This window comes from Paramacrobiotus metropolitanus, unplaced genomic scaffold, assembly GCF_019649055.1.
Source record: "Paramacrobiotus metropolitanus isolate TYO unplaced genomic scaffold, Prichtersi_v1.0 Parri_scaffold0000040, whole genome shotgun sequence".
Classification (NCBI taxonomy): Eukaryota; Metazoa; Tardigrada; class Eutardigrada; order Parachela; family Macrobiotidae; genus Paramacrobiotus; species Paramacrobiotus metropolitanus.
In genome coordinates, this window is record NW_026570260.1 from 969,667 (window position 1) to 996,746 (window position 27,080).

General features: G+C 45.7%; 4 protein-coding genes across 14 annotated transcripts; 2 read left to right on the plus strand and 2 right to left on the minus strand.

The window, feature by feature from the left end:
* Nucleotides 1–57: 57 nt before the first annotated feature.
* Nucleotides 58–5,171, minus strand: LOC129590455 (uncharacterized). Its single transcript, XM_055485696.1, has 7 exons — nucleotides 4,237–5,171; nucleotides 3,550–3,897; nucleotides 3,005–3,305; nucleotides 2,810–2,944; nucleotides 2,541–2,645; nucleotides 1,603–2,474; nucleotides 58–683 (listed from the first exon to the last, which is right to left on the minus strand). Exons 1-7 carry the CDS (start codon nucleotides 4,855–4,857, stop codon nucleotides 231–233), a joined length of 2,835 nt encoding a protein of 944 aa, XP_055341671.1. The 5' UTR covers nucleotides 4,858–5,171; the 3' UTR covers nucleotides 58–230.
* Nucleotides 5,172–5,307: 136 nt separating this feature from the next.
* LOC129590595 (uncharacterized) lies at nucleotides 5,308–15,067 on the plus strand. 4 transcript variants are annotated; one of them, XR_008690751.1, is made up of 15 exons: nucleotides 5,308–6,072; nucleotides 6,321–6,700; nucleotides 6,802–7,159; nucleotides 7,382–7,711; nucleotides 7,848–8,460; nucleotides 8,537–9,252; nucleotides 9,316–9,702; nucleotides 9,861–10,162; nucleotides 10,217–10,299; nucleotides 10,367–10,726; nucleotides 11,693–12,239; nucleotides 12,408–13,719; nucleotides 13,833–13,985; nucleotides 14,054–14,117; nucleotides 14,310–14,385. XR_008690751.1 is itself a non-coding variant. In XM_055485903.1 (15 exons), exons 1-15 carry the CDS (start codon nucleotides 5,515–5,517, stop codon nucleotides 14,770–14,772), a joined length of 6,627 nt encoding a protein of 2,208 aa, XP_055341878.1. In that variant the 5' UTR covers nucleotides 5,308–5,514; the 3' UTR covers nucleotides 14,773–15,067. The 4 variants fall into 4 exon arrangements, 3 of the variants coding, with proteins under 3 accessions (XP_055341878.1, XP_055341879.1, XP_055341880.1); XM_055485903.1 differs by adding an exon at nucleotides 14,674–15,067 and having other exon boundaries at nucleotides 13,833–14,117; nucleotides 14,310–14,606; XM_055485904.1 differs by adding an exon at nucleotides 14,674–15,067 and having other exon boundaries at nucleotides 13,833–14,117; nucleotides 14,310–14,549.
* LOC129590596 (zinc finger C2HC domain-containing protein 1A-like) lies at nucleotides 14,882–26,862 on the minus strand. Of its 6 annotated transcripts, none has more exons than XM_055485910.1 (10): nucleotides 26,053–26,854; nucleotides 24,017–24,245; nucleotides 23,666–23,884; nucleotides 23,574–23,604; nucleotides 23,263–23,411; nucleotides 22,825–23,192; nucleotides 22,309–22,723; nucleotides 16,834–17,787; nucleotides 16,133–16,666; nucleotides 14,882–15,947 (listed from the first exon to the last, which is right to left on the minus strand). In XM_055485910.1, exons 8-10 carry the CDS (start codon nucleotides 17,053–17,055, stop codon nucleotides 15,420–15,422), a joined length of 1,284 nt encoding a protein of 427 aa, XP_055341885.1. In that variant the 5' UTR covers nucleotides 17,056–17,787; nucleotides 22,309–22,723; nucleotides 22,825–23,192; nucleotides 23,263–23,411; nucleotides 23,574–23,604; nucleotides 23,666–23,884; nucleotides 24,017–24,245; nucleotides 26,053–26,854; the 3' UTR covers nucleotides 14,882–15,419. The 6 variants fall into 6 exon arrangements, with proteins under 6 accessions (XP_055341885.1, XP_055341883.1, XP_055341882.1 ...); XM_055485908.1 differs by lacking the exon at nucleotides 26,053–26,854 and adding an exon at nucleotides 24,329–24,521 and having other exon boundaries at nucleotides 22,375–22,723; XM_055485907.1 differs by lacking the exon at nucleotides 26,053–26,854 and adding an exon at nucleotides 24,329–24,521.
* On the plus strand, nucleotides 25,210–27,076 carry LOC129590597 (LRP2-binding protein-like). Of its 3 annotated transcripts, none has more exons than XM_055485913.1 (5): nucleotides 25,210–25,472; nucleotides 25,577–25,711; nucleotides 25,996–26,343; nucleotides 26,399–26,523; nucleotides 26,622–27,076. In XM_055485913.1, the coding sequence occupies exons 2-5, from the start codon at nucleotides 25,585–25,587 to the stop codon at nucleotides 26,982–26,984; spliced, it is 963 nt and encodes a 320-aa protein (XP_055341888.1). In that variant the 5' UTR covers nucleotides 25,210–25,472; nucleotides 25,577–25,584; the 3' UTR covers nucleotides 26,985–27,076. The 3 variants fall into 3 exon arrangements, with proteins under 3 accessions (XP_055341888.1, XP_055341890.1, XP_055341889.1); XM_055485915.1 differs by having other exon boundaries at nucleotides 26,402–26,523; XM_055485914.1 differs by having other exon boundaries at nucleotides 25,582–25,711.
* Nucleotides 27,077–27,080: the final 4 nt, after the last annotated feature.

Genomic DNA, 27,080 nt, shown 5'->3' on the forward strand with positions numbered 1-27,080 from the left:
TACTGTGCCTGATTTTAACCAGTTTTATTTATTACTGGAGAATCCAAAGAGTAACGGTTTAGTTTTTAATGGGGAGAGTGAGGAATTTTTTGATGGCACGTTCGTACTTTTGGCGTCATTCTTTGCAGTTTCAAATGTGTAATATTTCACAGGATAAATACAAATAAAAACCAGCTACGTTTCTGTTATTATAGCAGCACGCAAGCACTACGACCGAACAATTCAGTCAGTTAAAATCGAGCTTGTTTTTTGAATGCCATCAGGGAACTCTTCCTGACAACCACTTTCCGCAGTCCGGGACCACTGGCAGTCACTACTGGCACACCGCCAGCGTTGCGTGACAGAAACAGTTTAATGGTATCCCGATAATCGTAACAGACTTTATTGACCATCTCCAGTCCGAAGGACCGGATGGCCTGCTGAATTAGCGCATCGACCGCCACAATCTCCGGTTTGGAGGAAGAATGCAGGTCCCCGTAATTGGTAATCCACACCAAGACGCTCTTGACAAACTGTAGGATTTGCACGGCCGCCGCTTGGCTTTTGGGCGGTTTGGGAAAAGCGTACTTCAGAGCCTCGGCATACCGACCGGTGACGAAAGCGAAAGCGTCCTTTTTGTTTTTCTTCATCATGATAGTAATATTAGCGGCTAAGGGAGCCAACAGGGTTCCGGCGCGTTCAATCTAAGGAAAGCAATTGGTAACTTTCAAGGGGACCCCTAGCCGCATTTTGGTGGGTCTGGGAAAAGGGATTAGGATGGAAACGATGACCGGATATGTGTTATCCTTATTCGGACTGAGCGCAGAGAGGATTTAGCTACACAATGGTGTGGCGCAATCCTCTCTGGCCTGTGTCTAGAGTTAGACCGAGCTATTCACTGAACAAAGAAAAAATTTCGAAAGCAAAAATTGAACGACAAAGTTTCTTTGTTTTTGAATTTTGACGTAATCCACATTGCTGTACGTGTTATCAGCTAGAAAGCTTTTAGCATACCCAAATATGCTAATAAAAAACTTTAGTATCGGATCAACAAAACGCAAAAAATACTTTTCGAAAACTGTTTTTTTGGGTTATTTGGAATATAAGATGTTGAACAGCAGTGGTGTTTCGGTATATAAGCTTTCTGGAAAATAACTGATTTTAAGGTGTTAATTGTGCGTCCATACCGTGTACAGTTCTCAAGCTTTAATTTTCAAAGTCATGAATTTGGTGTTATTCAAAACTGCAACCAAAGAATGGGCTGTTCGGCAGACAGGCTGGTTATCGTGGCTGATCAACTGGCTTGGACATACTATCTGACCGCCTGCCTGCCTGCCGCAGGTGTATGTGGTCATGGCCAGCCGGCTACAGCAATGAGTTTACTCGATGAGCGCTTACCCGGCTAAGGGCCGGCTTCGATTTTTAAAGTGCAACTTAAAGGAAGTTTTACCAACTGATTTTTGCAATACATCATCATAAAGACAAAAGAATTCTCTACAAGCAAGGGGATACAAAACTTGGCAAATTTATGAAAGCGGTCAAACTAAAAACGCAGCGGCTAGGGGTCCACTTAAGGAGACGGTTGACCCTTCACGCGAGATAACCTGTGTATTAATAACTAACCTGTGTATTAAGGATCTGGTTGAACACCTTCTTCGAATGGTCACATGTCCTTGCGTTCTGCATGTTACTGCACAGCGCCTCCAGGACCTGCGATGCCACTAAATGCAGTTTCCCCTCAACAAGCGGCATCACCGTTTCCAGCGCCGCTACGGCTTCCGCCGCAACATGGCTATTCAAGCTGTACACTAACGGCAGGAACTGTGCAAACGCCGCCCCAATGGCGCTCTCTACCACATGCGGGTAACAGCGAGTGAGTTGCACGAACTCTTCTACGGCCTGCACCACGTCCTTACTGTAGCGGGGACCTCTCTGCATACGGTCGAGTAGCACCTGCAAATCCATGCGCACTTCCTCTGTTTTCTTGCCTAAGGATGCTTCCGTCACCGATGGCGAGTCTGTCAAGTCACCGTGACCTCTGCGTTGGCCGTTGGTGTTCTTTGATCGGTTTTTCGCCTCGGGTTTAAGTTTTGCAGACGCTTTTGGAGGAGCAGATTCGAAAGACATTGGATCACAAGGCAGCTGTGTCGACATTCGTTTTTTTGTAATCAACCGTTTCTCTGGTTTGGATTTGGTGACGGTTGTGTTTAAAACTGGTTCGTTGCAGAGGAACGACTGATCAGTGGAAAGGTTATCGAGTGTTCCGTTTTCAGTTTGGTCCACATGGTTCTGCATTCTGCCGTTGAGATTCCTCATTTCCTTTTCTGAATGTACGGGAACGTGAACCGGTAGGATTTCTGAAACAGTGGCGACCTCGCTGGACTCAATGGGCGAACGATCAGTGGGTATGGAGTGACTTAGCGAATCCTTGCTAATTTGCTTCCTGGGAGCAGAATGCTGAAATTCCGGTGTGATTTTTCTTACCGCAATTTTCTCTATCAAAACAAAATTAATCAGATATCCGGCGCAGGTCGTGCAGATATCAGATGCGCATTTTCTACCATCACAGCGATGAGACAGTTTTTCCGGCGATGACCTATCCGAGGCTGGTAAAGGAAACGGGCGCAAAGGCGCCGATGGCTTTGGTTCCTTTGCTTTCGTCTGGCCTTTTAAACCCGATTGAATAAAGACGTGCTGATTTAGCTTTTAAAATTTGATGTAAACAGAAAGCTCGCAAATCAGTTTCGTACTAGGTTTAGGCAGGCTTATGTTTTCAGTTTTTTTTTATTAAACGAATTCAGTTAATTATAAGTTACTAGTAAGTGTTTACCTTGCAAGGCATTCTTAGCCACGTACAATATCGATGGCAGCGCCACATCGCTAGTGTTACTGCGCCTTAACAGTCGAGCGGTTTGCGCCGGGAAACTTGGCATTTTTAGCACGTGCTCAAGCGCCATTTCATTCACTGTTTGAAGAAACCCAGTCAGAGATCTACTGCACTCTTGTGCTGGAATGAGCCGCTTACCATGGAATTCTTTTCCAGACCCCGCTGTTGTGCAGGCAACCGGCTCACCTTCCCCGTCGGAATCGTGCAGCGGCTTTTCTGCCCAATCGGTCAGTTTGTTGATACCGTGTGCCGGCTGGTTCAGCGGTTCATGCTCATCGACAACAAATGTCGACAAGGACCCATTGGATGGATGCTTTATTTTCGGGACCGCAGCTTGCTTAGGACTGATGACCGATTCGGATTGCAGTGATTTCAGGAAATTCGGACTGCGATCTCCCGCGGCCAGCATGTGCAGGTCGTTGTGAACCTGAGCAGTGTCCTAAACCGATAACTTGCTCGTTAGTTCATTGAGGGAAGCATATATTACAAAACTTTCAACATCGAGCGAAATTAATGTCGCACATAACCGAACGAAGCGGGAACGGCAAGGCTGACGAAACGTCGAACCGTCCAACGGCATTAAAATGTATAGGCAAATGCAGCGAATGGGATTGATGTCATACAGGCGCATACAGGAAGTTACTACCCGATCGTACGACATAGAGCTAGATCTTAGATAGTACCTTTTTTGTCCAGTAGGTCGCGTCGCGTACACAGTGACGCAGATATTGGTCGTCGGCTGCCTTCACCCATGCAACATCGCTAGTAACTGCCTCCTCTGGATATGCGCTGCCGTCGTGTCGAATGTCTAAGAAGAAATACAAGATTTGTGTGTGGCTGTCAACTTCCGGCGCTTGCTCCCGCTTGATCCGGCTTAATACGGCGTCGTATGCACGCCTCCCGTCGTCTGCATGTGACAAAGATAGCAGGCGGCGAATACTGCCGTTCAGTTCCACAATATCATCACACCCGCTCTTGGCAAGATACAACGCTTTCAGACCTTCTAATCCTGCTCTGCGCAGCAAGCTTACCTAAAGAAGTGCAGTCACACTTACTAGTAATGGCCGCGAAAGTATTTTTTCAGATAAAATAAAATACGCGAAAAGCAATGGCTAAAATAAAATAACAAAATTCCTCTGACCTATGCGCACTAAAGAGTAAGAGAAGCTGTTCTTGCTCAGTTCTGCGGTAACGACTAGAGTAAGATCGCAAATTACGACGACTACGTATATGGTTTTAGTCCTTGGGAAAAAATAAATTAATCCATTAGCGATTAGCGATGCTGAAACTTGTTTTGATAAAGGTAAGACAGTCATAATCGTACCTTTGATACACAAATAAAAAAATTACACTATGCAAGAAGTTCTTACCGAACTTAGCAGAGCATACTTAATGAAAAAGATGGCCGTCTGGTGCGCAGGGAAAGCGTGATGCGGCAGACACAACACCGCGCGTACCACACAGCGCATTACTAGCTCCACAAAACACGGATTACTCCACAGAGCTTCCCCATCAGCACGTGTATTGCATAACTCAAACAGCTTTTCTGCTCCGTGCAAATGAATTATAATACTGCATGTTATAAACACCGGTCGCAGTAGCTGTCCCGAAACTTCCTCCCCTCGCGCCTTGTACACCCGCCCGGTTAAACCCATCCAGGTGCGCCAAAAGGCTTCCTGGTAACTCCATCCCAAACTTTTTAGGCGATACAAGGCTAAATCAATGCAGTCAAAGAGTGCCCGCCATTCTTCGAGAAAGGTCACCGGTAAGGTAAGAAAAGTATGGAAGAGGGTGCGCACTGTATGCTGACAAGCATCCGGAAGCAGGCCTTGGAAGTGAACGACAGCGATCCACTGGATGAGTTTCTCCAGCCAGGATACATGGTTGGTGTCGGGTGGCTGGTGGTGCAGAGAATCTAGCAACCGCTCTAAAGTGTCGATGGTTTTTTGGGAGTTTCGTTGCAGGCGTTTGAGCTTTTCATCGCTGGCCATGTGAAAGAAGGGAGAGTGCGGTAAAGGTGAGCAAACAGTGCTCCCAACATGACGTTTCTTCCGTGGATTTTTTCAGATAAAAACATACAATTATTATTCGTTAAGCGCTCCAAAACTTTAACAAAACACTGCCTGTAATTTAAAATAATTAACAAACCACTGCCAGAAGACACTACCGGTAACGTCTGTAACGACTTACAAGCAGTCAGTTGCTCTAAATTACAGGCAGAACAAATGTAGAACACGTATGTCATAAGCATGCATAGCTGCGTGTGCGAATGTGCGGTGGATTTCCAATCTGAAAGTGGGTAGCCATTTTCATTCAAGTCTGCTCGGATACACGTTAAATTTTCCTTAGCAACAAATTTCGCGGTGAAGTGTTACTCCATTATCCCAGTACGCTTGTGAAAAACACAGTTGTTATACTTGTATATGTAGACTATATGGAAAGCGCGTAGGTTTGAGCCAAACTCAGCGTTAACTGTGAGTGTGTGCTGTGATCAAAAATTCCTGTGTAGATAGGATTAACTGGTACCGTGCCGTACAAGTTCCGATATAAACCATAAGAATGTTGCTGCATACCTGCGAGTCCCGAGAAATCTGAAATGGTAGTAGAGGTGCATCGTAAGCACTTATAGCGCACAATTCGTACTGACTATGGTGGAAGGCAAGAAGCACCACCATCACGGCGTAGCGCACCGACCCCATGATGCCGCCACCTCCGACGACCCGGACCCGGTCAAACAGCGCCAGCGCCACTACTCGATGAAAGTGGTGACGCATGTCGGATCCAAGGAGCACATCGAGTGGGGCTGGTCGGCGTACGAACAACGGCGGCGGCGCAGCCATCTCTTCCGTCTGTGGGACGGGTTCATCGCTGGTCTCGCTATCTTGCAGTTTACTTTAATCAGCACACAGGCTACCTTTGCGCCTTTCATGGACTCCCTGCTAGCCATAACGTACGTGCTGGATGTATGTAATGTCATCGATATCTGTGTCAGTGTGGTTAAGCGCTACAAGATGGACCAGCGGAACGTGGAACTGCGAAAGGGCAACTCCAAACTGGACGCCTATCTATGGTCGTGGTTCATGGTGGATCTGCTGAGTGTGGCGCCCTTGGAGGCACTGTCTATCACTGTGTCCGAGCAGATGAAGATGCCGTTTCTAGCCTTCCTGCGGTGCAATCGCCTGCTGTGTGGATACAAGACATTTCGGGTGAGTCTAGAAACACCTGCATTTTTTAATTTGAACGGATAGTAGTCAGCAGACATTGAATGCCAACAAGCAAGCGCGGGCACAAAATCCTCTATTGATAGCTTTGCTAAAAGTGCTTAAGAGTGAGCGCCCTACTGTAGTAACAGGAATCCTTCAATTTTCCGCCTCGAGATTAAAAGGAAATAAAACATCAAGCATGGTCGACCAACTATGCCGTGTTATTGTGACGCGTTATCTTGTTGGTATAGTTTCTTAATGCGCTGGAGGCCGAAGTGGGCGCCTCATTCGTAACGATCCGCGCCGCCTATTACACCATTCTCTCGTGGTTGATGCTGCACATCACGGCCTGTATCTGGTTCCTGATCCCCTGCCACGACTGGAGCGAAGTTCAAGACGGGATGCCCCTGTGCACGGCGCCATCATGGGTGTTCAGCGGCGCTGATCCGCTCAACGGAACCTCTTTGTACGGTCCGGAGAGCGCCCCCTCGCCCAATAAAAACATATACGCTGGCTGCTTCGATCACGGCCTTGGAGGACCGGAATCAGGATACGTGCGGCTGAACGCCACGGTTGGGGAGAAATACTACTACTCCATCTATTGGGCGGTCATGACCACCACCAGCGTCGGGTATGCGGTACGTTGACCTTTTTCCGTAGCTAATTTACAGTACTGTATATGCCGTACTCTTTGAAGTTTATCAGCAATGAGGTGTAATTGTTGCCATACAGGTTAGGTGAAGTGCACGCCATAACCTTTCCGGAAATGGTCTTCTCTGTTGTCGCTCAGTTGGCAGGGATGATTGTCTTATTTGGGATCATTCAGGGCGGGATTACGTCTATGTTGACCAACTTCGACACCATTCAGTTTCGCTATAAGCACCGGGTGGCGGCCATCACGCAGTACCTGCGCGATCAGAATCAGTCCACGGAGTTGGTACGGAATGTGACGGATTTTTACGATTATCTGTGGAAGCGGAGTAAAGGCATGAGCAGTTCGGGCCTGTTTGATCAACTGCCGTTTGCACTGCGATCAGAAATTGCTATGGAATTAAGCGGGCGTATCATTGATAAGTCACCTTTATTTCAGGTATTTACTGTTATTCCGCTACGGTTTATTTGTGCATATGTGCAGTGGCTGCGATATCGAGCACTCCGTAACAAGGAAAATCTATTTTTTGTTATGGGAAAGTGTTCTGTTACCTTGTTTTTCAACCTCTTAGAAGTTCTATTATCGTTTAGTTTTGTCACAGAGCAAGTTTTGCTATAGGAATTTCCTCTTCTCGTTTAACATATCCACGTTGCTCTACAGGATATCAGCGCGAGTTTTCTCCGAATGCTCAGCCTGAAGTTTCGCCCGATGTTGGCGCTACCCAAGGAGACAATCATGAAGAAAGGTGATTTAAGCGACCTAATGGTGTACATCCAGAATGGTGAACTGGAAGTGTTAAGCGATGACGAAACCGAAGTGCCGGTGATACTGTTCAAACCAGGCAAACTATTCGGCGAAATCAACCTGATCACCCGAATGCCCAGAAAATTCACCGTACGCGCTATTGCCCACTGCGACCTCGTAGTACTGCGAACGGAAGATCTAATGGACTGTTTACAATCATATCCTGATATTGCCGATGAATTGCGGGTGAGAATGATCTGAGCTATTCGGATTACTCATTACTGCACGTATTGTATACTTCGAAGTATCCTTGTTGTGGTGTTCGTTAACATTTTTCTTCAGCTGCTTTGACTGAATGATATAAAGTGTCAACTTTCAACAGCAAAGAGCGGAAGAGCGAACAGGCGTCGCGCAGCAGAAAGTGGAAGAAGGCTTACTGGCTCACACGGACAATCATGAAGCCGTCAAGCGCAAGAAACAGCAGAAAGAACTCGCCGCCAAGATGGAAGAACTGAAAGCCGAGATGGGCATCAATCTCCGGCCGTTGATGACGGCCCTTAACATCGACCGCCCCCAGGAAACGCTGAAGGTGTCCAACTCCATGGAGCTCTTCAAGATTCGCGACCCCATGGACGAGATGGTGGAGTACAATATGGGCTCATTCAGTCGGCGGCTAATCTCCCGTTATCACCGACTCAAAATTGCATTCTTCGAGCTGAGCATCGATCCCGATGGGCTGTTCTATTATTTTTGGCAGCGCATGATGCTGTTCCTGGTGCTGGTGACGTTTTTTCTCTATACGTACGTCGGGTTCTTCCAGAGCTACAATCAGCTGGTAACGACACCGGTCGGAATGGTGATTCTTGCCATGAGCTACATCGTGGACATTGTGTTTATGGTGGATTATGGGTTCAAGTTTGTCACACAGATCGTGACAGCCAATGGAAAGATCACCGAGCATAAGGCCATGGCGCGCGCTTATATGAATACCTGGGGTATGTACCAAAACGATGTTTACAGTGTTTTTGACGTCACGCTATGCCGTACAAGTCACTGGTCGGTATTCGGTAGGGTGCTACACGGACTTTCTGGCTGTTCTGCCGCTGGACGTTTTCGCCCCTATCGGCATCGCCAGCAACACCCAGTGGTCCTTGCTCAGTTATCTGAAACTGAACCGCATCCTGCGTGTTCTGACCCTGCCGCGCTTCTTCGACCAGATGACAGCCAACCTCGACACTTCCACTGCCTCCGTCCGCATCGTAAAGTTCATGCTGTATATCGCGCTGGCCACGCAGATCTGCACGGTGCTTCTTTTCCTCAGCGCTTGCTCACCGGAACGTTGCGCCGATGACCCCAAGTACAGTTGGCCGCCGGCCGTCCCGCCCAATATCAGCAACACTGACTCACCGGCGGATTACCGCTACACCTCCGCATTATACTTTGCCGTCACTATGATGACCACCATTGGGTACGGTGATCTGTATCCGCATTCGCTCATTGAACAGCTGGTGTGCAATGTCGTCATGATCGCCGGGGTGCTGATGTACGGTTACTGCCTGGCGGTGCTGACGGCAACGATAGCCAACATGGATGCACCGCGGGTGGAATTTCAAGATCGCCTGTTCGCCATGATGAAATTCATGGAGTACAACAAACTGGCGCGTATTGTCCAGGATCGAGCCATTGATTCTGTGGCGCTGCTGTGGACCATGAGCAAAGGTGAAGAAATCCCGGGAGTGAAAAACATGTGTGAGGATATGCCGGAGCACCTAACCGAAGAGATTCAGGTAAGCCATCCATAAGCTTAATTGGGTAAGATTGGGTTTGCTAACAGAAGTCACGATGCGTAGGTTGACGATCTTATCCATTTGGTGGCCGGTGTACCTATCTTCAAAAATATCGAAGAGCGGATTCTGAAGAACTTTGCGCCCGCGGTGCGCCGGTACCTCTTCCCGCCAGGTGAATACATAATCCAAGCGGGTGACCTCATCGATGAGCTATTCGTCATCCGGCGGGGATTCTGCAGCATGTTCCACCCGGAGCAGCAAGGTGTGTGCATCGGCATCCTGCATCCGCGGATGTACTTTGGAGAGATTGGTTTCATCTTCAATCGCAATGAAATTATCAGCGTCAAGACAATCACGCACTGCGAAGTTCTGGCTATACCGCGACCGGCGTTTGACTACGTGGCGACCAGTGTGGAGTGGCTGCAGCATCAGATGAATCGCATTTCAGAGGTTGGTTTCAGACTTTAACGAGTGCCTCCTGGGTTTGATCACAAAAACACCATGGATATTTCGTATTACGTATTATTGCCGTTTATTTTTAGAAATCTCCATGAATTTTAGCATTTACAATTATCAAACCCTGCAGAAACAAAACTGTTTATTCCCAGGATGGCGATTATTATGAAAACCTCGTGGAAGCAGCCAAGCAAGCCAAACCCTACGCCAAGAAGCGAAAACAGCAGTCCCCGACCCGCCTGACCGACAGCGAGAAACGCAAACTGCATTTTCGCGAGGACCTTAACGCAGTACACGTGTCGCGATGGGCGGCGTATCTGACGCGACTGCTGATGTCGTACACCGTGCCTATGGATGGGACTTTCCTCTTGGTGTGGGAGCGCATTCGGCTGGCCGAATGCCTTTTGCTCTTTGTCCTGTCCATGGTACAGACCGCATTCCAAATTGATGATTGGTAAATGCCAGCGTGACTACTTTGCGAGTACGTTACCAAAGATCACCCTTGTAGGTTCTATTTCGGCGTGCTGTACGCGCTGGATCTCTACGCGATCACTGATTTGTATTTGAAATTCCACATCCAGTACGCCAATGGTTAGTCGGTTGTGCCAGGCTATTACCGAAAGAAGTTGAATAAACAAAGATCGCCATATTTATTTAGATATGAACATTGTGGTGACGCATCCACTGATGACCGCGAAGCGTTACCTGAGTTCCACTTTTTTTATGGATTTCATAGCGTTATTTCCTTTTGAATTCTTCATGCTCCTGGTGCCGGATGGACTAAGTCGTGCGGAGATCCTGCACTGGGTTATGTACTGCCGATTAAATCGCTGTCTGCAGATTTACCGCATCCCTCTGGCCTTCTCCTTCATGGAAGCCGACATAAAGGTGGACACGTCATCGTTACTCCTGAAGAAATACTGCATTTATTTCATTGTTTTTATTACCTTCATCACTTGCATTCCGGTCACGCTGGAGTGTCTGCCCAATAAATGTGCAATAACGTCCGCGGGATGCTGTAAGTGTGAGAACAGCAATAGTAGCAATTGCTCGGTATCTACATAATCGACCGGAGCGTAGCGAAGGTCCTCTTAATTCAGCACCAATGCAAAAATATATCTGTGTCCGTTACGAAAGGTTGTTACGAAAGGTCATTACGAAAATGTTGCTGGCTGGAAGTGGAAATTATTGATTATGTTAATTGTAAGTTACAATTGATTATCATTTGCACAAGCGAAAAGCTGCATTCTGCGCTCCGGTCTGCCAATGCACGCCAACGTGCATTTTCCTAGTTTTATGATAATTCTGTTAATCCAGTCAACCGTGAAAATCAACCCTTAGAGTAGAACTGACTCACTCACTTAACTGAGTTTCAAATAGGAGTATAAACAAGACTTAGTATTCTGGATAACTCCCCTCCCGTGCTAATATAATATGTAGGATAAACGAATGAACATGTGTAGAAATACTCTGTACCTCCTACGAGTGAATACATAACCATGTTAAATGGAACTTTAATGAGATGAGCGGTCGCTGATGGTCGTCGCAGTTGATGGTCTGGTCGCTACAGTCGATGATCTGAACTGATTCCGACTAGTTACGGCTAAATCCTTATTGCCGGCTGCACCAGCCGTTGCCGGAGCATGCACAGATTGACATACATTGTACAATACAGATCTAGATGTACGAGTACAACGCATGCAGTGACAATGAATGTACAATGCATGATAATGCATGCTAAAAGTATGCTGATGTAAGGCTTGGTAGGTTTTACCAAGGTGTGCCAGAAATATCACCAACATTCAGGTTCACAGTATATTTTTATGAACCAACTGGCGTGTGCTTTAAGTGACTGGCATGGATGTTAAGAAATGGGACAAAAATTTAATACGTGTGCGAACACATTTCACTGCTTCTTACGAATAATATTAATTTTCTGTTTGATGTCAACATGTTTTGCATTGTTTTACTCGAATGTTGACAGATTTCAAAATTCAGAACAAGACCCAGTCCGACCTGAACATTCAGCTGGACATCGATTTCCCCGACTACATCGACGATATTAGCACTGTAGGGCTCACACGCCGTCCTTGGACATCGCACTTTACCCGGCACAGCGACTTGTCACGGGTCAAACGCCAAGCGGTCACGAGCCCGGCCCCAGACGCTGACGGTTACATTAACCTGGACACTTCACTCGTGTGCCTTGGCCAGTGTTTCTTGCACAATGGCGGCATCGACGAGACTACCGACAACTGGACACGTTTTGTCGCTAGTTTTTACTGGGCGGTGACGACCACGACGAGCACCGGCTATGGTGACCTTTACGCTACTAATCAATTGGAGCAGGTGGTGTTCCTTTTCTCCATGATTTCCGGGAATATATTTTACGGGTACATTGTGGCTAGCATTGCGGCGGCGCAGGCCAATAGTGATGCGCAACGTTCACGGTTTTTTGAGAGATTGGTGGCGGTCAAGCAGTATATGCTGCATGAACGGCTGGGAAAAAACCTACGAAAAAGAGTGGTCAAGTAAGATGAAAGACTGAGAAGATAGTGGGACTAATTAATTAAAAAATAGTTGAACAACAGCATGATTAACAATAGCAATAATGTATTGCAAGGTTGATAATAATAGCACTAACTGAAGTTTGTTTTTAATAAACTGATTCTTCCTGAACGGTTATTTCTGCGTTGTAGGTATTATGAATATTTGTGGATGAGGACACACGGCGTTGATCCGCAGACTCTGATCGTCGGCCTTCCGCCGTCCCTCACCGGGGAACTGGCACTGCAGCTGTACAAAAAGGTCATCGAGCAGATTCAGATCTTTAAGAACACTCCCGCTGGGTTCAAAAAGATGTTGGCGGCCATAATCCGTCCGCTGTATATTATTGAAGGCGAGTATGTAATCCGCTGCGGCGACATCGGTGCTGATCTGTTCTTCCTGTACCGCGGCACCATGGACCTCATTTATACCAACGGCGAGGTCTCCCCTGCCATTGTCCGCTCTGGCCGTATCCTGGGTGAGGTGGCCTTTCTTACCAATCAAAAAGCAAATACCAGCTACCGAGCACGTGAGAACAGCGACCTATACTTCATCACCAAGAACGACTTCGACATCGTCCTGGAGCACTTCCCAGAAGTCCGAGAACGCCTGATGGATGAGGCTAAGGAGAGCATGGAACGGGAAACAGAAAACCAGCTACTATTTGAAAAGCGGCCGCATAAGAAGACCCTGCAGAATTCCCTGATCTACCGCCCACCCGAGACGGTACCACTCCGAGACCGCCTGGATAAGGCCGTCCGCCATATTTTCCGCCCAGACGACAAATTTATTCGCTACTTTAGCAAATTCAGTATGATGGGGCTACGGACGGTTTCGGTGATGCTGATCTTATTCCAGCCGTCCTTTAACAGCTACGGCATGGAGTTATACGCAGCCAACTACATTCTCGAAGTGGTATTCCTCTTCAACATCATTCTGACTCTAAAAACCGGGTTTCTGGATGAATTCGGCAACGAGGTGATGATCCCGGTGTCCATTCGGCAGCGATACTTGCGCAGCCGCAATGGCCTTCTCCTGGACTGTTTCGCCTGTTGTCCTTATGAAATCTTCGCGTTGACGGCGCCCGGGGAGATCCAGCCTCAAATCTGGGGCTATCTACGGTTATTACGCATACCGGCGCGATTGTTGCGCATTCAAGAGTTCTTTAAGAACTGGTTGAGCGAACTGGACATTAACATGCTAACGGTGCGGTTAACGTTTTCCTTTACGCAATTGGCGCTGTGGTTGCACTTTTTTACGGGAGTCGCGTATTATATCGCTTGCCCGCACGGATACTGTAATCCGCAATCGTGGATTAAGAATACGCTGCTGGTGTATAACCATACGGCAGAACAAGCGTATGTGACGTCATTTTATTGGGTGGCCAACACAGCGACTAGTACCGGGTACGGCGACATCATTCCGCCCACTAATTTATCCAGGATTTTTTCCTGCATCGTCCAGGTGATTTTCGGCAACAATATTTTCCCTAATTTCATTAACATTTTCCTATAAAGTTTTGCAGTCAGTTTGGCGATCTTTCCTATAATTTTATCGTTTTCGGTGTACTGTTGTAGATTGTAGGAAAATGCCTGTTTGGTTTCATTATCGGCGATATTGCCTCGGCGCTAGCCAATGCTGAAATCAGTCGGCAGAACTTTGAGAGCCAGTTTCAAGCGATAAAAACATATCTTCTGGATCAGCATGCCAGTAAACCCATCATCGATCGCGTACAGAACTACTTTAACTATCTATGGATAATCAGTCGTGGCATCAATGACATTGCCTCTGTTCTCAGTGACGCTCCCTTCTGCCTGCGAACGGAAATTGGTTTCGCTGTACACAACCGCGACTTGCGACAAGTAGGTCTCATATCTAAGCAAAAGGCCTATAAAAGCAGTTGTACTCTAGCATCATAATTCGCTGTAGTGGATGCCTACGAACAGAAACATATTGCAGTTCATGCGCATATTCGGTTAGAGTTTGTTAAACTCCAGTGTGCTGACTAAATCGGGGTATGCTGGGGCTGATTTTTTTAAGCAACACCTTTGCAGTTGCCGCTGTTTCGTGATGCGTCGGACGCCTTCATCCGTATGGTTAGCGCCCACCTACACCAAGTGCAGTTCGTCCCGGGAGATTTCATTATTCAACAGGGCGATCTGGTGCAGGAGATCTACTTCCTGCATCGCGGCGAGGCCGTCGAGGTGGAGACGGGAGTAGAGATTGGGGTCATCCGGCACGGCAGCCACATTAACTGGCAGGCGGTCCTGATCGACTGGCCGGCATCGCGAACGGTGCGTGCCACCGACAACTGTGAGGTTTACGTTCTGTCCCGTGCCGATCTGGAGAAGGTGCATTTATCGATAAGTCGGTTACTATATCATACAGAAATGTTTACCTTTAGTTGTACGTTGATAGGTGGTTCAGAAGTTCCAGATGGAAATGGCAAATGTCTGCACCACAACGAGGACACGATTAAGAGATTTGCTGGAGGAAGAGCATGCCGAGCTGGACTAATGTTGGATAAAGAGCTCGACTGAATGGTGGTGATAACACGTTTTGAATTTGGTTGGTTTGCAGGCGTTTGCAAAATGGTTGTATGATTTGATCCGGCGCGAGCAACGAACATGCGAAACTTGTTTTACTATATTCTTCAGTCTCGATCAAACAGTAATGGTATTACTTAAAGTAGGTCGAGTTCATTTATTGTTAGCCTAAAATCTGAGTGAAATATTAATTATTGTCTTGGAAATAAGATTTGGTCGGCTTTCCGCTTACAAACAGCCGTGAAGAGGACGAATTAAACATTAATGCAAGGCGTGTGATCGTGTAAAAAGATCATAAAACACCAAACGCAGTTGGCCATGATTTTTGCCAGCACATATTTAGCCGGACCACTGTAGTAAGCGATGAAAATTGACGGCCGACTTTGTTGAAACAGTCTGATCTCTGAAAGTAAGCCGAGGTTGCCGATGAAAAAACGTTGATCTCTGCTGTTTACTAACTGGGAGGCAAGGCTCCTTTACTCCATAAATCCCGCTCCTTATTCATCAAGGCGTGCGCTTGCAACTTTTTGCTGATCTCGCATTTGAGGAGCTCTTCCCTCAAAACTGGCCGTCAGCCGGTTAGACGATGGTGCAATACAAGCTTAAGCAATCCGTTGTTTAATCCAGCATTCCCGATAACTGCACACTGGGCGGTACTTGTCCCGATTTCTTCCACAGCTCGATCTTCAAAGACGTCTGCAGCATCTGGATCTCCACGTTCATCTTGGAAATGTACACTTCCATCTCCAACTGGTGGATCTTGTGCTCCAGATATTTAACCTGGGCTTTCATGGCGGCACGCTTCTGATCACAGTCCGGTTTGGGCTGGATGAGGTTCTTCCGGGCGGCCGCCGGTATGGACGCGGTGGTGGAACAGCCTGGGCAGTTGCTGGTGCCTACCGGGACGGAGCACTTGACGCACGTCTTCCTGATGCTGGCGAAGAAACCTGTATCGCCGCCCAGGGAGGTGCCCCCGGTGGTGGAACCCTTGTGGCCCGGCAATATGTCCGCAAAGGACCGACGTTTACGAAATTTCGAGGCCAAGGTGTTCTTACTTTCGCGGTCCAGAGCGGCTTGCAGCCGGCTCTGCAGGGATTTAAAATAAGTTTCATTCTCCATCATTTCCATGGTCAATTTGCTAGCAATCTGCAACAAAAATCAGTATAAACTGTTCTCAAATTTACTTTTAAAAAAATATTTTTGGGGAACTAATTCATTTCTGTAGTTAATGTATTTTTTTAATACAATAGTCTATGTAATTGAACTTCTTATATTCCACAACGTAATTTATCACGGTCGATAAACGGTGCACCCTCCAAAAAGTCACCAACCTCTGTCGCGGAGTCTAGTTGCAACTTGAGATCGGCGTCCAACCGGTCCAGTATTTTTGCTTCCTCATCGTACAGCTGGCAGAGATACTTGTGCTCCCTGGCCGTGGCGTACGTCTGCTGGCGTTCCGCTTCGAATTTGTCGCGCAAGGTCACCGTCAACTCCGCGGTGGCCGTTTTGAAAGTAGTGATACGTTCCCGCAGTTCAAAAATCTCCGCCTTCAGTATGGGGAAATCCTTGATGTACTGCTTGGTCTGTTCGTTGATTTCCCGTGTAATGCGGGCTTTGCGTGATACACCTTTCAGTGAGGCGGCGAAGGTGAGAAAGCCCGCTTTAAGAACCAACTGTTCAGCGTATAGATCGATGAGCGCGCCTTTGAGCCGATTGATACGGTTCTCCCCCTCCATGAACTGCATGGCCGTCTCTTTCTGGCGACGATCGGCCAACTGGGCCCGCGCCCGGTCGGCTTGCAGCGCCATCTCACTGGAGCGTTCTTTTAATTTCTCGATGATGTCCTCGACGTCAGTTAGGCTAGACTAGCGGAAATACAAGTTAGACATGGGAATCAGTTAAATCACTCATCAACAAACCAACGAAAACAAGATCCCAAGAAAAAAACTGATTTTGTACGTGTCTAGGTTCAGTCGGTCAAAAGTTAACACAATGGATTTGTGCACATGCATGTGGAGAGTGTGCCACGAACCTTCATTTGCTCTATTTCTTGCACGAGAACGGCGCTCTCGCCGTCGATGCGGGCCATCTCATCGTCCATCTCCCGCAGATGCGTGATGACCCCCAACCGCTCCTTGAGGGCCTTCTCGAGTTCGCACTCCAGGTCCTTGTAGTACACTTCCAGCTGCATAAGACCGGCCCCCTGACAGTCGTCCATCAGCGACGAGAGGTCGCCGCAATACCTTCCGCTCATCCTTCACACGGAAACGGGTTGGGTTGGTTCAGGAATTCCAGTAACGATGAGTCTAGCTACGCTGTCTACCCATAAGGAACTGCATGCATTCGTGTTGAAACTGGAGTGCGTAGCGCACAGCTTCGCAAAAAAATCATTAAAAATCGGTAATCGGTAATCGGTAAAAAATCATTAAAAATCGGTAAAATCATTAAAAATCGGATCCATAAAAGACCAGCTCCAATTAAAAAGAGCAGCGTTTACAAAGTAACGAATGCCATCATCCAGATGTTTTGTCAGCTGTTTCTGCTTGCCAAATAAGCAGCAATATTAGCGGAACGGGGGTTCACGTTGTTACTAAGCCATTCATAAACCAGAAAAACGCTTTTGCCTAATTATATCATTTGTTTTTATTTATTACGCCAAAATCGCAGCCACATGACAATTTCAGCGAACAAGTAGTAGTAGCGTAGCAACAAATTTTTGGTTAAACGGAGGGATTACTAATAAAATTCTATAGATTTTGTATCCACATTTTGGTGATTAATTCGTTAAATCTTAATAATATCAAGGAAAAGATCTATATTACAATTTACAACGGAAAACCCCGTACGATCTGGTCAGAACAAACCAAAAAATTAACCGAAAAACTGCTAACGCCATTCGATTAAGCGTCTCGAAACTGTGTTACACGCTTTTTGTTTGGTAATTATCCGCTCCAGCTCCTGTGCACAGACGCTGGTGCCGGTAGAGCTGAAAGCACAAGGTGCAATGAATAATGGTGGAGGTCAATTACATTTGGGTAACGTTGCGCGCCGGGTAACGGGAAACGCGTAAAAAATGTGACGTAACAGCGCGTAAACAAGTAAACATTCTGATTCGCAGTTACAAAATCTGAGGTGGGTTTTCAGCTTACTTGTCCGCGTAAGCGTTAACCATTACCCAAACTACGAGTAACTCGTAACTCTCCTGCACAGATCGACAAAATTTGTGTGTGTTTGGAGTTTGGAACAAAAGTAAAACCAACGACCCAAAGTCACATTACAAAACTCATAATTAACTTCTTTGACGTAATGCCACATTTACCACATTACAACATTAAAATGAGTTTTTCAGTTCCACTTCGGTGTTCAATTTCTTTCTTGGCACGGAGCGTACTCGACTTACGATTGGACGATAATTTTGTCGCTGAGTCATGGATAGTTTTTTACGCGTTTCTTCGTTACCCGACGCGCATCGGTTACCCAAATGTAATTGACCTCTACCAATAAAAGCTAATTTTATAATATTAATAATCACAATTAATACAAAAAGGGCTGTTCACAATGGAAATAACCATACATAGAAAAAAATTGATAATTACATGGATTGCAAAGTATTACCGCTGCCACGTACATCGACTCAAAGAACAGTTCATTATTATATATACAAAGCCAACTGAGCCGTTTCTTCGGCCAACACCTCCTCCTACACCGTTCGTCACCAATTTTTACACGATAGCTAAAAAAATCCCTAAAATCATGTAGTTTGCGGCAACGACTTTCGTTTTTCAATCTTTTCGTCCTCCGATTTACGAAACGGCTCCAAAACGAATTTTGCTGATTGGTCGATCATTAGAAAGTAACAGAGGATTGGCGGAAATGCGTAAGGGACCATCCATAAATTACGTAACGCCAGCAGGGGGAGGGGGGAGTCTTTGAAACGTTACCATTTATGACAAAGGAGAAGGGGGGGGCCTTAAAAAATTTGTTACGTTCTGTTACAATTATGACGTCACAATGGTATAGCTTATGGACGGGTTTTGATTTTATTACGTGACGCTTAGGGGAGGGGGATCTCAGTTTTGTTAGCATTGGTGACAGAGGGGAGAGGAGTATTCAAAACCGTGAATTTTGGCGTTACGTAATTTATGGATGGCCCCTAATTTTCGAACCTAAACCGCTGACACAAGGCATACGTACGAACATATGCATATTGTTAAGCCACATACTCAGTTTGTCCACTCGGCCACTCGGCTGGTTCATTTTACGGGAATGCAAATTTTATCGTTAAAAAAATACACTCCTCCTACACCGTTCGCCACCCATTTTTTCACGACAGCTCCAAAATTCTTTAAAATCATGTAGTTTGCGTCAACGACTTTCGTTTTTAAATAACTTCGTCCTCCGATTCACGAAACGCGTTCGAAACGAATTTCGCTGATTGGCTTACCTTTAGAAATTAAAATTGGATTGGCGGAAATGCGAATCGTTTCGAACGAAAACCGCTGACTAACAGCATGCGGTACAACGACAATTATGAGCCGAAGAGCACTGTACCGTTAATATTGTGGATAAAGTGGAGATACAAAAATACGGAAAGGCATAACGTAAAATGGACTGATTAATGTAACAGTAATTAACGTGGTTGGTAGCCTGGTTCTGTACATGCATATGTTTTTATAATTACTATTATTTATATACAGAGCTAACTTCGCCGTTTTTCTTTAGTTTCCTCCTATCTATTCGGCGCTGATTTTCCCACGATAGCTTGAAAAACGCTTAATTCATGTTATCTGTCCTTATGATTTTGGTTTTTCGATCTTCTCGTAATTCGAATTACAAAGCATTACCAAAACGAATTTCGCTGATTGGCTTAACATAAAGTAACCAATAGATGATTGGCGCAAATGTATAACTTTTCGAACAAAAATGCAAACACGTACATATTATTATGTGAGCGGCATTTTACATTGGCGGAAAGAAGAAAAGGATAACTGTACCTTAACGGGCAAGGTACATACAAAAACTAACATAAGTACGTATTAACAAAAAGTAGGGAAGACGGTGAGAACAATGAATGTCCCAGTGATGCGCAAATTCCCGACTGGAAGATATAATTTCCGATGGTATTCTTGCCGGTGAGACAGAGGGGAAGGATTTTCGCCGGTCAGATAGAAGTACAGGGATTTTCGCCTGTTAGAACAGAGGGGTAGGAATTTTTGCCGCTTAATTAGAAGTACAGGAATTTTGCCGGTTAGATAGAACTATAGGATTTTCGTTGGTTAGATTGGAGCTCAGGGATTTTAGCCGGAGATCGAAGTACAGAAATTTTCGCCGGTCAGATACAAGTACAGGGATTTTCGCCAGTCAGATAGAAGTACAGAGATTTCGCCGGTTAATTAGAAGTACAGGAATTTTCGCCGGTTAGGTAGAAGTACAGGGATTTTCGTCCGTCAGATAGAACTACAGGATTTTCACCGGCCAAATAGGAGTACAGGATTTTCGCTGGTCAGATAGAAGTACAAGGATTTTCTCCTGCTAGAACAGAGGGGTTGGAATTTTCGCCGGTTAAATAGAAGTAGAGGGATTTTCGACGGTCAGATAGAACTACAGGATTTTCGCCGGTTAGATTGGAGTTCAGGGATTTTAGCCGGAGATAGAAGTACAGAAATTTTCGCCGGTTAATTAGAAGTACAGGGATTTCGCCGGTTAGGTAGAAGTACAGAGATTTTCGTCCGTCAGATAGAACTACAGGATTTTCGCCGGTTAGATAGGAGTACAGGATTTTCGCAGGTCGGATAGAGGTACAGGGATTTTCGCCTGTTAGAACAGAGGGGTAGAGATTTTCGCCGGTTAGATAGAAGTACAGGGATTTTCGCCTGCTAGAACAGAGGGGTAGAGATTTTCGCCTGTTAGAACAGAGGGGTAGGGATTTTCGCCGGCAGACACAGGGGCAGGGATTTTTAGGTTAGACGGAGGTGGAATGATTTTGGCCGATTATTCAAAAAAAGGAATTTTTTGTCAGATGGACGAGGAGGTGTTTGGCTGATATATTATTATTAACATTTTTGGCTGATATGTTATTTGGCTCAACCTTCTTTGCTGACGACGATTTTACCGATGGCACCTCAATAAATTGAAGTATATGTATATACGTTCCGTTTTTTTTTGCTGGTCGCCTTTTAGTCGGTTTTTTACATAAGAATACATTGGCGAAACAGAAAATCACGCAGTAAATCACTTCACTACGTAATACACTTCGTCCAACCGCTTACCGATGAACGTTCCGTTAATTATAACGGAACGTGTGTACATATACCGTTTGTATAATCCAAAACAAACCACTTTTCCGATCCAATTAAATTCCGCTTCCTAAATCTTTATAAAACTACCACATCACTTTCTTCAGTTCTAAAAATTCTCAACCGAGGCCGGAGGCCGAGGTTGAGCTTGTAAAAATAAAACTGCTTCGTAAACAACTATCGTTCCTAAGAAAACGGGTATTAATTTGGACACTACGGTCACGGGGGTACGGTCACTGGGGTTCGGATCACGAGTTACCGAACTAACACTACTGTTTATTGTACAAATATAGTGATCAAATTACTAGCCCGATAGATGGGTGAGTAACCGCACTACCACTACTCTCCAGTGCACAGAGCTCGCCAGGTGAGCGAGTAACCAAACAAGTGGTGACGAAGGAGTAAGTAACTTAGCTACGTACCACTACTGGAATTGCACATAATGAGTAACCGAAGTACCACTATTTCGTTTGCAGAGGACGGTAGGAGAGCGGGTGACCGCCCTACTGGAAATAATTATTGCGCACCGCTCGCTATGTGGGTACGTAACAAAACGAGCGGTGGTGAGTAACTTAAGTACCACTACTGCTCACTGCAGAAAATGAGTGACCAGTTTCCATTACTGTCCAATGCGCAGAGCCGACTGCGAGAGTGAGTAACCAAACTACCGTCATTTTCTTGAGCGAAAATCGTGATAAGTGGTAAAGAACAGAAGTAACACCACTGTGTAGTGCATACAGTGATCGCAAATAGTGCACACAGTAAGACTAAATTAATCAAAATCATTTGAGAAACCGACCGCAGACCACAAGAAACGCGGAGGCAAAGCCGAAGCCGTTTCTTGTATTACAATAATTCTGTACAATACATCTGCCAAACGGGACCCGTATCTACTATCTATCAGGTTGTTCATGTTGTTGTTGCATAAATATAGTTGTTGCTGCATAAAATAATACGCAGAGTAGTCCTTACAAACACCACTGCTTCAGACAAATGAAAATTAGTATCGTCAAGGTAAGAAAACATGTTATCATTTTAATGGGACGAAATAAACGGTTACAAACGCCTTATGCTTTTCCCATAGCGAACGCTTTAAATACTCGTACATCGAGCTCATGGCCTCATGCTTACATCGGTTTCGCCACTTCGATTACTAGTTAGCTGTCACTCAGCACTCCGCTCTCGAAGCAGTAGTTATCATATTTACATACCCGCGACTCTGGTACAAAAAGCACATCCAGAGACGGTCAGCGGTAGTACAATGAATAAGCACTTACACCGGTGCCTCACGCAGGGTTTCAGTGCATTCCTGCCTCCAAGATCCCGGCTGAACTCAGATATTGTCCAAGTGTCCCTTCATCGAATCACACTCTCATTTGTACTGAATAAGTTGGAATGATATCCGTCAATCGGACACAGGGACGTTTGTCCATAGGCGGCAAGCAATACGTTCCAGCGTTCCGTTGAAAAAATCTTTCGTCGTCCCATGCCATGCCCTCTGTGCTAACAGCCGGGCGTAGGAAAAAATCCATCCCTTTGCGGCTCACAGTTTCGTCCCGGTCTTTCCGCGCTGACGCAAACTGCGGGAGTTCTTTTTCGCAGCGGACTACGGGAGACGAAATTATCCTACAATGTGGAAACTACCGAAGATGTTCGGGGTGATATTCAACGATCATCTCGCGTTTTCAATGTCAAAAATAAGTTCAGCAGCCGCTTACGCAGATTACCTGGTTCTGGAAGCATCGCCCGCAGGTTGCAGCACAGGATGAACGACGTCATTCTGTTTTTGACTGTGGTTTGTAAAAGACATGTGACCAGGTGGGCGCTGCTTTTCCGGCATTAACGACTTTGTCTTTGTTACGGCGCTCGTAATCAGCGCCGTCACCTTCCCTTCAAACTCTCCATGTTGTTCTTTCCCTGGATTCTTTGTTTTGACCTTCTCCGAGACAGATGTGTATGTGGACAGCATAGTAGAGCGGCTCTTCGTCATCATCATGTTTTGCAGATTGCGCGAGCCGGTATCCACCGAGCTCTGTGTTTTCCGGGCAGCCAACGTCCGTTCTTTGGAACCGCTTTTTGGTTTCGGTGGTCGGTACTGGAATTACAACACCAACCAAGGAAATACCGCTTCTGTACATAAAAAACAGAGCAGTGCACTGGCAGACCTTCATACGACGTTTCAGAAGGTCGAGCTTGGGATCCGCGGCTGGATTATGACGAGAGATCTGTGAATGATGTCGTTCGCAGAATGGAACGTGCCGTTCGTAGGCTTCGGTGCGGAAGGAGCGCTCGCAGCCCGAACACCGTCGCAGACCTGAAACTCCTATTTGCTCAACATGCGCTTTACAGTGGCAGACTCTGCGGGTTTTATTATGTACTTTGGTCTTGCATTTTGTAGCATACGCGATTTATGTGTAAACTGTCCTATGAATCGAACTAACCAATGTGTACCAAATTCCGCCGCAGTTGATTATACCTTTCTGCTGCTCTAGAAACAGGTCCGCTCCCTATAACAGTGGCAGAACATCGGCAATTGATGAGGAAACTGTCGAAGCTTGCACATCTTACCGCATTGCCAGTACGAACCATGTGACCTTTAGGTTTTGCAGGCACAAGTGGTGGACTGGCTACTTTAGGCGCTGGAGTTGGCTTATTGACCAGCGCCTCGTGAATGATGGTTTGTACAGCGCTCTCTTGTGCCACGTGGGACAAACGCTGGACGATAGCTTTGAAAGCTTCACGTCTCGGCTTTTGACTAAGCCGCTCACATATTGGCTTGTGCCGTTCCTGGAAGTATCACAACAATATTATTATTATTATAATAATATTATTATTATTATTGATTACTGCTGTGCACGCGAATATATAGGTGCGTGCTAACAAATCTTCGTTATAACATGGTTAGTGGCAAATCCTTACGAGATTTTCTGCAGAAAAGCTGCGTCCACAGTTGCCACACGGAACTGGAACTTCTTTAGATTCTTCGCTGTTGATCTCGAACGGTTTCTTGGGAGAAACAACAGCGCGATCATCATACCCGTGCGATCCACTGGATTGTAGAGGATGCATTCTTTCTCAAAATCCGATAATCCTCTTAGTGTAGCGCAAAGATACTGGTTGCAATCCGTACGATGCTTTCCTTACTGGACTAAAAAGTACTTACTTTTGTAAAATTTAACTAGCCACCAAAGCGAAACTTCTGAGCATGACAGAAACAACAAGTCGACGTACTTTTAACCGGAACCACAAGTTATACGATCAGAGAATCAGGCGATGAAAATGTCCGTGTTGCTGATTCAAAATTTAAGGACGATCAACATGTATGTCTGTCAAGTGTCGTTACCACTGCTAATCAATTTTTCTCATACTGATTGTTGTTATTGTTTATCTTTTAAAAGTCTGTCTTGTTTTACTAATTTCTCATTCTAACACACATGAGTTACAAGTTAATGCAGGCCAGTGCCGCTCTACAGTAACTGGCGAAGCCTATGCTACTGGCCAGTAGCCTATACTACTGCAGAGCGGCACTGTGCAGGCTTACTCAATGGCTAGTGATGGGTCGGCCCGGGCCGCGGGCCGATCCGGGCTGCGGCCCGACCTGTCCCCGGGCCGTCTTGCAGCACAGTAATATTTGATTTCCGGATGTCATTATGCAAGCGGCTACAGCGGGTATGTCAACGGAAAAATAGACGGATTTTCGCCTAGAAACGTTTAATGCTGTAAAAATTAAGAAAAACTCATCGAAAACTACTAAATTTCAGTAAACCCCAATGAAATTTTTTGTTTTTCTACGTATTTAACGTTCACAACGGGCCATGGCCCGGGCCGGCCCAACACTGTCAATGGCCACGTACAGCTAGCACGATGCGGCCGTTATCGTTATAATGGTAGTAGTACTTATCTAGTTTGCCATAATTATATCATGCAGCTACTTAATTTTTTGTGCTTTAATTTCTAACTACACGTATCATTATGTAATGTTAACGGGGCCACTTGCTTTTATCACTCTAGGGGATACTTCATGCCTATAGATATTAGATTTATCAGTGCTTATTTTATGTATGAATTTAGAACTTATTAAAGTGAGCCACTGTGACAGTGATTGCAACTGCAAGCTTACTTAAAAGTTTAACACTTTTGTAATCATCATTGTTATTATAATAATACTAGACACTGGTACTAGTTACTAGTAACTATTATTCGTATATTCTTATATAGAGTTCCGAAGACATCACAAAACTGTTTGTATCTTTGTGCTACTACTATTCTTATAAAAACAAGGGTTTTGAAGATTTGACTGACTGGTAAAAAATTGTGGGTTCTCGTATTCCATAGTAAACAAATATCAGCACCCTAGAAAGAACACCTAAGGAAGGTAATGATGTTACGGTGGACTACAAACTATGCTTACACTTAGTCACTTACACCCACAGTACATATGCGTATGGGTGGATATGCAAACATAATTAATTTTTCTAGTCTAGTGTATGCCACACAATCTGCTTCACTCCGCTGACAGCACCCCTAAGCACCTTCCGCAAGATAGTTGGCGCGTCTTTAAAGCTAGCGAAGAATATATCCAATTGAGACGCATCTCAGAACTGCTTTCACAAGGTAATCAGGCGCAGTTTATAATTTATTATTTTAATTTATTACGCAATTTTGATGATTCCGTCATTCCTCTATCAGCATATGTTACTTTTCTTGCTTTACACTTTACAGGAAGAATGACTGTCACTCCTTTTAATTAGTTTGTTTAATGACTAGATGCTCAATTGTTTATATACAGATACTTACCTATTGCTCTAGTCGTTAGCGCTTTGATTCAAAATGTTATGTTGGCTAGAACCAGAGTCTGGACCTGGTTCTAGGCCCACAGTTTTGTTATGTGTTTGTAGAGCGTTACTCTGAGACATTTGCTTTTGTGAATCGTCTGACCCAGTCCGGCAGCATACCTGCTCAGTACTGCCAAAGTGTGATGCTGCAGCAAGGCATCGGGACCATGAAAGACGAGCGCAACGCTCTACAATTGCTAGAGGACATTCTCCGCCGCATCCCCAAAACTGTCGATCCCTGCGAGCACAATGCAGCACTGTATTACGGCCAGCTTGCTGGCTACCACTTGGGAATGGCTTTGTGGATAGGCGGCGTTAAAGGTCAGGATGCGAGCAAGGCGGCTAAATGGTGGATCAAGGGAGCGGAGTGCTGTTATAATATGACGGATTTTCTCCACTATGATGAGGCTGGTATTTCGGATTTGTAACAGACATCGAAACGTTGTTGAAAGATGTTTTATCTCAGTAGGTCATTCGTGTCCGTTGATGAATGCTGCGGGTATTCGCTGCCAGATGATGTTAGGTCGATATTACGCCCGCACCAGCCAATGGGAAAGCAGTCTGCAGTGGTATGAAGAGGCGGCAAATAAGGTCAACATGAATGTTCAAAAAAGCCTACTTCTTTTATGCAAGCGTACTAAGCTAAGTGCAGTCCTTACGCTGCTTACATAAAGCAGCGTCATTTATAGGGTTCTCCCGAAGGAGCATTCGAAGCTGGATTTCTGCACTGGTGCGGACTGGGCACTACAGTAAACCTTCCACTCGCTGTTGATTATCTGACATTTGCTGCAAAACATGGCAACATCTGTGCGATGGGCTCGTTGGCCGGGCTCTGTTTGGAGGAAGACAACGAAGAAGCAGCAGCTTTGTGGGCTAAAAAGGTCATCGCCTACACGGGTACTACAGAGGCCACCGTGGAAACCGCACTGGAAGCGCTGATTTCGTTGCCCAGATATGAACTGGGTGGCGAACGCTTACGCAGCAGCATAGCACTTGCCTTTTACGTCAACAAGCAACTCGGAAAACAGCGAGCACGAAATGCACTCGAATGAAACTGTGTAGATATGTGCTGTCATGGTTTCGGTTAACTATCTGTAGACCGTTTTAACTCAGTATTATCGAAATAACTTGGTTGCATAATAAAGTAT

Excerpts from the sequence above, each read along its gene's own strand:
- LOC129590596 (XM_055485910.1), bottom strand. The coding sequence starts at position 17,055 with ATGAGCGGAAGGTATTGCGGCGACCTCTCGTCGCTGATGGACGACTGT. Across the intron at positions 16,667-16,833 it reads AAGAAATAGAGCAAATGAAG|TCTAGCCTAACTGACGTCGA; the intron begins GTTCGTGGCACA and ends TATTTCCGCTAG. Across the intron at positions 15,948-16,132 it reads AACTAGACTCCGCGACAGAG|ATTGCTAGCAAATTGACCAT; the intron begins GTTGGTGACTTT and ends TTTTTGTTGCAG.
- LOC129590597 (XM_055485913.1), top strand. The coding sequence starts at position 25,585 with ATGCCACACAATCTGCTTCACTCCGCTGACAGCACCCCTAAGCACCTT. Across the intron at positions 26,344-26,398 it reads TCTCCACTATGATGAGGCTG|TAGGTCATTCGTGTCCGTTG; the intron begins GTATTTCGGATT and ends GTTTTATCTCAG. Across the intron at positions 26,524-26,621 it reads ATGAAGAGGCGGCAAATAAG|GGTTCTCCCGAAGGAGCATT; the intron begins GTCAACATGAAT and ends CGTCATTTATAG.
- LOC129590595 (XM_055485903.1), top strand. The coding sequence starts at position 5,515 with ATGGTGGAAGGCAAGAAGCACCACCATCACGGCGTAGCGCACCGACCC. Across the intron at positions 7,712-7,847 it reads ATATTGCCGATGAATTGCGG|CAAAGAGCGGAAGAGCGAAC; the intron begins GTGAGAATGATC and ends AACTTTCAACAG. Across the intron at positions 10,300-10,366 it reads CCACATCCAGTACGCCAATG|ATATGAACATTGTGGTGACG; the intron begins GTTAGTCGGTTG and ends ATATTTATTTAG.
- LOC129590455 (XM_055485696.1), bottom strand. The coding sequence starts at position 4,857 with ATGGCCAGCGATGAAAAGCTCAAACGCCTGCAACGAAACTCCCAAAAA. Across the intron at positions 2,945-3,004 it reads GTCTGGAAAAGAATTCCATG|TGAATGAAATGGCGCTTGAG; the intron begins GTAAGCGGCTCA and ends TTCTTCAAACAG. Across the intron at positions 2,646-2,809 it reads GGCTAAGAATGCCTTGCAAG|GCCAGACGAAAGCAAAGGAA; the intron begins GTAAACACTTAC and ends CGGGTTTAAAAG.